Source organism: Acanthochromis polyacanthus, chromosome 12 (genome assembly GCF_021347895.1).
Source record: "Acanthochromis polyacanthus isolate Apoly-LR-REF ecotype Palm Island chromosome 12, KAUST_Apoly_ChrSc, whole genome shotgun sequence".
NCBI lineage: Eukaryota > Metazoa > Chordata > Actinopteri > Pomacentridae > Acanthochromis > Acanthochromis polyacanthus.
This window is the reverse complement of record NC_067124.1, coordinates 27,370,866-27,380,692: the sequence shown is the minus strand read 5'-3', so window position 1 is coordinate 27,380,692 and position 9,827 is coordinate 27,370,866. Positions and strand designations below refer to the sequence as shown.

Here is a 9,827-nt window from a genome sequence, read left to right as displayed (position 1 = left end):
ATAGCCCTAGCTTAGAGAAGTTGTGATAGCCTGGTTTTCACCCTTTTTTTTTTTTTTGCTGACATTTATTGACTGAATTACTGCATAATCTGTGAATTCAGTGGTTTTAGCTTCTCAAATGTAAATGCTCTGTTTTAATCTTTAATTAGAATAATTTAAGTGTTGGTTTCACAAAAGCAGTTTGAAAACAACCCTTGCTTAGGGAAGTTGTGATAGCCAGCTTTCCCTTTTGTATTCTATTTGATTTTAAAATGTTTTTTTATTTATTTACAGATTGTAACTGTTGATTGGGGGGGGGAAGCAGCTTCATCAAACTGAAACCAGCAGCCCTAAATGTTGTGTTGGCCTGTTTTTCCTCACTTTTATTTGACATTTTGTTGACTAAACTACTGAAAAATGTGGTAATTCTGTGATTTCAGCTTCTCAAATGTGAAAATTTGCTGCTTTTTCCGCCTTGAATTTGAATATTTTAACTGTTACTTTAACAGAAGTAATTTGTGAAATGTGAAGATTTTTAGATTTTTTTTTTTAAACTTTGCATTCAAGTATTTTAACGGTTGATTGGGCCAAAGATATCTGGAAATGACACTCTTGGCTTAGAGAAACTGTCATAGCCTTTTTAAAAGACTAAACTAGTGGGTGATCTGTTAATTTTTCAGATTTAGATTAGAGATCATTGCCTATACGCTAACACAGGGGCACAAATGAGCCCTTGTTTGGGATTAAAAAGGTATTTAATGTCTGTAAGCACAAAACGTATTTGAAGGGCAAGCAACCAAAATGTTTTCTCCAATAGGTTGCATTTATTGTGATTATCACTTTCCCCAGTAGGGGGCAGCAGGTATTTGTGTTAAGGTCTGATTTAAGTATTGTTTTTAAAGGAGGGAATATTGGCTTACAAGCTATAATTGTTGTGTTTCATAAGGAAGTTGTCTCAGATCAAGTAGTGCCCAGCAGTGAAACCTGCTCCACTGTTTGGAGGAAGTGAACAGTGATGAAGGTGTTCTCAGTGTTTCTGCTTATTTGGCTTCCACAAGGCTGTCAAGGTAAAGAAATTTTATATCAGGAGCTTCAAAAGGAGAAAATATATACGATACAGTTGTAATTTCACTGAATGTGGGCTTTAAAACTTATAACTGGGTACATTTTGACCAGCTATATATTACAACCGGTGTACAAAAGAGACTCTTTCTGACTGCTTCTATGTTCTACAATGTCACTGATTTTTTTTCCTATTTGTCCAGCCAGCTACATTTCTACAATAGGAATTATGGTTGGTTACCTGCCAGTGACCAACAGAGCCAAAAGACACTGCAGCCAAACATTTTCTGGAACAGCTTGCATGGTTTTAACGCTCATGATTTGAGATTTCAGGCCATATTTAGCTCCAGTATATCACAGACACCATATTACGCACACAAGCTGCTTTAAACAGCCGAACTACAAACTGCCAACACCTGCATCCCTCGTCTTTCCTCGCAGGTAAACGCTTGCTCCGCTTTTTGACCTTCTGTCAGAGGGACGTGCCAGGAGATGGACAGTTCGATATCGAGTCTGATGGCGATCAGCTCCTCTATGTCGACCCCGTCACCTACCTGGCTGTTCCACATCTGCCAGAGTTTGAAGAACAGTGGAGCCCTGATCCTGGCCTGGCCAAATCTGCCTACATATCCCTGGGTACCTGCAAGTACAACATCCCCCGTGCCACAAAGGGAGAGAAGGCGCCTCCAGAGGTCATAGGTGAGGTAGTTTCTCATTTTTGGAAATTTGTGGGTTAAAGTAGGTTCTAGGTCTTTACATTTTTAATCTGTTGACTTGTTTTCACTGCTACTTAAAGTTCTGCAACATCTATGGAAACGGCACAGTCGGAATAGACAGGAGACAAGTATAGATAAAAATTAACGGGGCTGACAGTGAAATTAAAACATACTTGATCAATAATTTAAATGCAACATTGTTCAAGAACTATACAGAGGAGCGAGTTGTTGGACGATACATTCAGCACGGTGAAACGTCTTTCTAGAGTTGAAGTGCAGAGTAACGTGAAAATGCCTAGTTTGTAGAGGCTGTAAAAGCGTAAAGAGGCACCAGAAAGCGGTGTCATTAAACAGAACTTAATGAGAAGAGTGTTGAGTAATCTTGAGAGAAGAGCAGGTAGCAGCAGGAAAAATCCTCGTGAGCTGCAATGAACCTCTCCGGATGTATTATCACACTTGCATTGTCGGCGCAGGTTAAAGTGACTCTCGCTGTTTGTTTTCTGCGCTGGAGAGCTGCCATTAATTGTCATGCATTCCACTACGCTGATATGTGTGTCTATGACAATATGTCTTCCCGGTTTCGCTCACATTGTCTTTGTTGGAAATCTGGAACAGGCGACAGCTGTCCACTTGAACCTCCACCTTTCCTTCCATTTAACCCTCGTGTCGTCCTGCGGCTCATAATTGACCCATTTTAAAGTTTGAAAATGTGGGGAAAAAAAATTTCACAATGAAACTTCTGATGTTCACATTTTCAACATTTTTGGGAAATCTTTTGAAAAATTTTTTAGGTGGAAAAAAAGAAAAAAAGTTAAATATGTTTCATAAGAACATTGACAAAAAGTGATTTTTGTTGTCATGGTTCTTAAGAAAATATTAGAAATTTTACTGATATATATGTAATCGCTTTAGATATTTTTACTCATTTTTTTGAAGATTTTTACTCATTTTTTGAAAATACAAAAATTCTCTTGCCAAATTTGGGGGATTTTTTTTGAAAAATCAAAATTTTTAAGAGAAACTTTTAAAGAATTATTGGAATTTTCTTCCTGAAGGTTTTGCAGATTTTCAGAAATTTAGGGATTTTTTTTTTTTTTTTTGCTGAATTTTAGGATTTTTTCAGACAAAGAAACAATTTGTTTGGTGCCCATAAATGAGGACAACAGGAGGGTTTAAAAAACAGCTTAATACAGATGAATACAATGTTAGTTTTAGCAATATTGTGCAATTTTGTGGCAGAAATTTACGGGCTCGTGCTTTAAAATAAACGTTTTTGAGTTTGGTGTAGACAAACTGCACCTTTGGGATAAAAATGAAACACATGTGAGTCAGTTGTTCTTGTGTGAAGTCTACAGCAGTTCATTAATGCCTGGGGTTTTAAAGATATTTAATAATCGCATGCTGTCACATTTCTGTCAAACCTCCATCACCCACAGCCAGCCCTTTCTCCCAGATCTACTCAAAGCAGGAGACGGAGCTCGGGGTGCCCAACACTCTCATCTGCTTCGTCAACGACTTCCACCCGCCTTTTGTCGACATCACCTGGACCAAGAATGGACAGCTGGTGGACCGGAGCGAGATCAGCCAGACTCAATACTACTCCAACAGCGACTTCAGCTTCCGCACCATGTCCTACCTGAACTTCACACCGCAGGAGAACGACATCTACACCTGCAGCGTGCACCACATCAGCCTGCAGAGCCCTCTCACCAGGTTCTGGGGTAAGTCGGTCAGAATATGAGGAGCTATAAAGGGACAGGAGAACCGAAAAGTTGCTGTTAAAATGCAGTGTAGCTTGAAAGTTTGAACCTGATAGAAACTTCTATATTCCTCCTTAAATATGACCTGAAACGTCAACAGATTTCACACAAAATAGATCAAAAGAACTTGATTTAACAAATGAGTCAATATTGCACAACTGCGAGTGGCAAAAATATATAATCATCAAAGATTAGCAGCTACTTTGAAGGTGAAACTAGAATCAGGTGTTTTTAGTCGGTGAAATGACAGTCAGGTGTGAGTGGGAACATGCTTTATTTAAGGAACAGAGATCTATCAGAGCCTGAGTTTCACTACACAATTTTGTGGAAGTGTATCATGGCACAAACAAATGAGATTTCTTGAGAAAACAGAGCCAGAAATCTTCACTTCAGCAACACTTCCATTCATAAAATGTTTCTGTTTCCCCCCCTCTCTATAGTCTAAAGCTTTTTATAGAGTTTCATTTCTTCATTTATCAGTCATAGCCTCACTTATAGAACATTTTATTCGTAAAAACTTCCTGTGACCACAGTATTTTCTGATTGATGGAATGAAAAAATAGACATATCTAAAAGTTTTGACTCTAATATGTTGACAAAATGACATGTATCTAAGGTGTGATTACTGTTCTGTAATTTAATGCAATTTAGGCCATATTTAGACGTGTAATATTTAAACATTCATTTAAAAAAAATAAGAATTGGGACGCAAAAAAATCATCTTCATATCGCAAGTAATCCACTGTGATAATATATATTAGCTAAAATGTTACCATGTCCACCTTTTGTTCTTTACATAAATACTTCATCCATAAGCCAGGTAAATGTTCAGTTTTTGGGTAGATAAAGGTCAGATGTGTACAAGCTAAAAAGCAAAGCTGTCCAAAAGACTCAAGAAATAGAGTATTAAAAGTCAGTAATATGTATCTGACTGGACATTATTGGCACTGAAGCTGTGAGGACTGGCGTCAGCCCTCGGAAATTCTCATGCTCTGTCTACCTGTGTGTGTGTTTTCACAGAGGTTGAAGGACCTGCAGACCAGCAGGCTGCAGCAACAGCCGTGTGTGTTTGCGGTGTGATCCTGGGTCTGATTGGTGTCGTCACAGGAGTCTGGTTCATCAGGAAAGCCAACAGGTGCGGCTAGGTGTAGCCGGCATCGAGACCTGAATTTTGATGTCAAATGTGGGATTTTTCTTTCTTTTTTTGTTTCCTCTGGGTGTGAAACAGAGTGAGAGTCCTTTGTTTGCCCGTCTTAGGTTTATTTTTTACTATGCTTGCCTTTTCTGTAACTCTGCAACAAACTGAACCTAAACTTCAATCTTGAATTCACACTCAGGAGACAGTAACCTTAGCTTAGCATAAAGATAGGAAACAAAGTGAAAAAAACTGCCTGGTTCTCTCCAAAGCAAGCACGAAAATCGACCTTCACGCACCTGTGAGGTTCCATTCAGACCGAGCTGAGTCTTTTGTGACAAAACACAGCCCCTTTATTTATTTAGTAGAGGCAGGACTGGCACAGTGGGATTCATGAAAGCACATATTTTGTAACTCGAACACCGTATTTCTTTTCTTCACTTCACAATTTGAGCTGCCATGGCAAATCTGTAAAGTTATAAATAGTGGTAGAAGAAGTATTCTGGTGCTATACTTAAGTAAAAGTACCAATACGACAATATATTCTGAACAAATAGCTTGCCATAAAAATCCTCATAAGTAAAAGTATTGAGCAAAATGTAGTTAAAGTAAGAGGGTCGGTTCCTCTAATGATGTATTATTAAATGTGCCATCGTTAGATTATTAATAGTGAAGCCTCAGTGTGTCAGCAGCATGTTACTGTTGTAGCTGCAGCAGGTGGAGCTAGTTTAAACTGCTTTATATCCAGTTTCATATGCAGGGACAGAAGATAAATCTGAGGGCTCCAAGCATGATGAATGTGAGACAAAAGAAGAGAAGTTCTGATACAGAAATCTGTTTTCACTTTTTGTCAAGTCTTAGATTTTTGGTGTGATATCAGATCAGTGAAATATTTATTAAAATAAAACCATGTGGGAAGCTTAAAGGGGAAAAAAAATCTGTTAACAACTTGACTACACACTGAGTTTTGTAGGAAGCCAAAATGATCGGAACCCACTGGTTTAACAGTGTGTTGTATTTTAAAAGCTTGTTATATGAGCCATGTTTGAAAAAAAATGTCATAAAGAACTTGGCAGATAGAAAGTACAATATTTGGCTCTGAAACGTAGTGGAATGGATTATAAAGTAGTAAAAAAAATGGAAAGACTCCAGCGAAATGCCTCAAAATTCCACTACTTTCAGCACTGGCTATAAAATCCTACATCTGCTTATTCCAAACTGTAGTCTGTGTGGCTTTTTGTGTCTGAGAAGCCTACAATTACATGGATTTCTTATTCAAAAGCACACTCCCACTAACACAGCCCCCCATTATGAACCCCTGTGTAAACAGCCAGGTTGTCATTTTTACAATTTGCTCTCTGATCACAGTAAATTATGTGTTAATAAGCTTTAGAGATGAATTTTGTCACCACTTGTCAGAGCCACGCTTGCAGTTCTGCTTGCTGTGGCCTCATACTGACACATATCAGTGGTGTCAAGATGCTCATCTGCGCTTCAGTTACTATTGATATTTTCACTTTTATGCAAGGGTGCTAAAATGATTAACACATATACGGTTATCAAATGGACCAAAAGTCCCTCTTGTGTTGACCATAGCTGGTTAGGAATCAAGCAGCTCAGCTTCTCTCCATTGGCGCCCTGTTGGTTTTAGAATCGATTTTAAGATTTTGTTGTCACATTTAACCCTCCTGTTGTCTTCATGTACGGGCACCAAAAAATATTGTTTTCTTGTCCGAAAAAAAAGCCCAAAATTCAGCAAAAAAATCCCCCAATTTCAGAAAATTTGCAAAACCTTCAGGAAGAAAATTCCAATAATTCCTTAAAGGTTGCCCTTAAAAGTTTTATTAAAAAAAAACAAAACAAATTTGGCAAGAAAATTCTTGTAAATATTTTCAGAAAATGAGTAAAAATCTTCCACAAAACCCTAAAAATATCTAAAGTGATTACATATATATCAGTAAAACTTCTAATATTTTCTTTAAGAACATTTACAAAAAAATCAACTTCATGTTTTTTTTTCTAATGTTCTTAAGAAACACATTTAACATTTTGTTCCATCAAAAGAATATTCAAAAATTTCCTAAAAATGTTGAAAATGTGGACATCAGAAGTTTCACTGTGAAAATATATTTTTTTCCCACATTTTCAAACTTTAAAACGGGTCGATTTTGAAACCTCTTGTGCCTGACTCAACACGAGGGTTAAAGCACAACTGGGTCTGACCTCCAGCTACAGAGCAGACATGTTGACCATAATTATATGAGCCAGCTCACAGCCTGAAGTCCTCGGGTGGGTCATCTTCTGCTTCAACCCCTCTGGCTTTTCAACAGTCAAGGCTTAGATTTAAAGGTGACCAAGTTTTGCCATCAGGACCCCTCGGCTTTGGAGTGACCTGCCTGAAGAAACCAGGCCTGCAGAATCAGTGACATCTTTTTTGTAGTCTTGCTTTTAGGTGATGTTGTCATTTTATTTCTTATTCAAGTTTTTTTTCCCTTTATTGTTATTACGGACATATTGCAGTTTGTATTTGTGTCTTTTATGTAATTTCCTTTTGCTTTGTCTGTAAATGCACTTTGTAAGCCTGTTTTTTTGACAATATATAATAATCATCATTCTTTACCTAATTTCCTTCCATGTTATGATAGGATGTAATTATTTTTCTTACCATATAAAGCAAAAAGAAGCACCTTTACCATGTTTTCCCATTCTGTTGCACTGTAGCAGCTTTACAGCTTATTGGGTTTGTCATTTCCACATGAAACACATGAAGGGAAGTGGAAAATGTCTGTTCCTGCATGCAAAACACCCTCAAATGAAAGAGGACAATTGTATTACACCGTCTCGTGTGTTTATTAACCCTTCATCACAGTCGTCTGTGTGATCACTGGCACCGAGTTGCCATCAATTATCGCACGCTTTTGGCCAGATTGCTGCTCCTTTAGTGACTGCCTGACACAACTGATCAGTAAATAATGCCTGTCGTGTCTGCTTGCTCGTGTTTCAATATCGGCACCGAATGGCGACGCTCCAAACTGCCTCTGTTCTCTGTTGGATTTATTTGGCTCGGGCCTGAATCTAATTATTTCCACAGTGATGGATGAGATAGCTGCCACATTTTAACATGGATGTGTGTGGAGCTTCTGAGGAATAAATTTGATGTCTGAAAATCAAAAATGCTGGGGCTTTGATTTTTGCAGCAGCGGTATGTGTTCAGTGGTGTAAAAGCCACTGGTACCTGAGACCCTCTAAGTAAGATTTAGTGATAAGCTCAAGTGACAGAGCAGACAGAAGGAATGCTGAATGGCAAATGAGTGTTCAAAATTGGCTCCCAGTAACACAATAACAGCAATTACAATACATGGGGCGAGTAACTGTGGTGCTTAGAAGTTCATACTTTAAACATTTTGAGGTAAGAAAACAAAAACACATCTGTGGAAAAAACCTGACAGACCCGTTTATTTCAGTTCCGCTACTGCATCTTGCCATGTACTTTACCAGATGGCAGTTTGGTTTTAGCCTTCGAGAGGTGAACTTTATGTTGTAGTTTCCAGGATTTAAAAAAATAATGGAACTTTCTTTTCTGTACAAACTCGCAGTCTGTGCTGTTTTACTCTGCAGTGAACCAGCAGGTAGGTTTTTCTTATGCTCTTGTTTTTACTGTGCACCAAAAGTTTTTTGTAGTGGGATCCTTGGCAGTGCTTTGAGGTGAGTTTCGGTAATTGGTTATCAAAATTAGATTAAATAGAATAGACTAAATCGGTATTGTGTATACTCTAAAGTTGTGTCAAACAGCAAATTAAGGGTATGTTTGCTTTCTGGGAGCTAACGAGATCAAACGATCCTTTGGTATCCAGGAATGAAATACTTTACAATGCAACACAAAAAACGTTTGGTGAAGCTGATTTTACCAGAATTATTGTTTTTCTGATTGATTCAATGTATTCTGTTTTTGTTGTGTGTTTTTTTGCATTCATTAATTTTGGAAAGTGGAAAGGTCGAAATTCTCAATAAATCCTGTGCGATGTCTGTAAACTGTCTCTCTACAACTCAGGAATAATCACATTAATACGGGCTACAGTCTGATCTGTATTTAGCTGCTATATAATATATGAAATGTAAATTAATGACTGGCCTTTCACAGGTGCTTTGTGTGTTTTTCTGTGTTTGATATGAACTGAAATGAGACCATCTGTGTAACAGACCAACATATATATATATTGTAGTAACCATGTGCAAACCATGAACTGTCCTTGGGCAAAATAACATGACTGGACATCCCCCCCAAAACGTGACACACCCACCCCACTACATGACACACCCCACCCATGAATCTTCTGCAGCTGCATCTACATTCACATGGGAACGGGTGACAGTCAAGTGATGTTGATATTTAAATCTACCAACAAAGCAGTTGCACCTGAGAAGTGGGTTTTTCCCAAACTCTCCCAGCTACATTGCTTTGGTCAACACCAATAATTACTACCAAACTGTCACTTTCTTGGCAGTTGTCTCTTTCGTGTCTGTGGCATGTACGCGCACATCACATCAGCAAATGTCAGTTTAACATTTACTGACACGATGATGAAAGGGTTGGTTGGAACAAGTGTAGCAGAAAGAACAAGGTTTTATTTGTTTGCCAAATGGTTGGTGTTGGCAGTGGAACCAGAGTCCATATTTGTTTAGCAGATGTGCAATAAAACATGATTGATTGTGTTGCCACAGTTTTCCGTGCTAACTTATTTCCTTTTACTCCTACAGGTGGCTACGTGTACCAGATAATAGCTGACTGCGAGTACGGCGACAACATCACAGACATGGTCTACTTGGTGAAAAACGTATTTAACCTGAAGCTTCTTAACATATATGACTCTCGAGTTGGAAAGTACATCAGCTTTGGAGAATTAGGCATGAGAAATGCGGCTCATTACAACAACCAGAGTTGGAAAATGAAGGATAGAAAGGCTGAAGTGGAAACGTTTTGCAGATACAATGCAAGATTATTCAGAAAGAGCATACTGGATAGAAAAGGTATGCAGTTTCTTCTCAATGCGGTACATTATATGCATACCAGCGGCCCTTCATTGGCTTAATTTTCTTCATTAAAAGGAAACAATCTTTCTATTTCCATTCTTTAATGAAATGACTTGAAGGAAACTGTTTAACCCATGACTCTGT

General features: G+C 38.1%; 1 protein-coding gene across 1 annotated transcript; it reads left to right on the top strand.

The window, feature by feature from the left end:
- The first annotated feature begins 517 nt into the window (after nucleotides 1–517).
- LOC110954874 (H-2 class II histocompatibility antigen, A-U alpha chain-like) lies at nucleotides 518–8,684 on the top strand. The gene is made up of 4 exons (XM_051956939.1): nucleotides 518–1,046; nucleotides 1,483–1,740; nucleotides 3,194–3,478; nucleotides 4,538–8,684. The coding sequence occupies exons 1-4, from the start codon at nucleotides 995–997 to the stop codon at nucleotides 4,660–4,662; spliced, it is 720 nt and encodes a 239-aa protein (XP_051812899.1). The 5' UTR covers nucleotides 518–994; the 3' UTR covers nucleotides 4,663–8,684.
- Nucleotides 8,685–9,827: the final 1,143 nt, after the last annotated feature.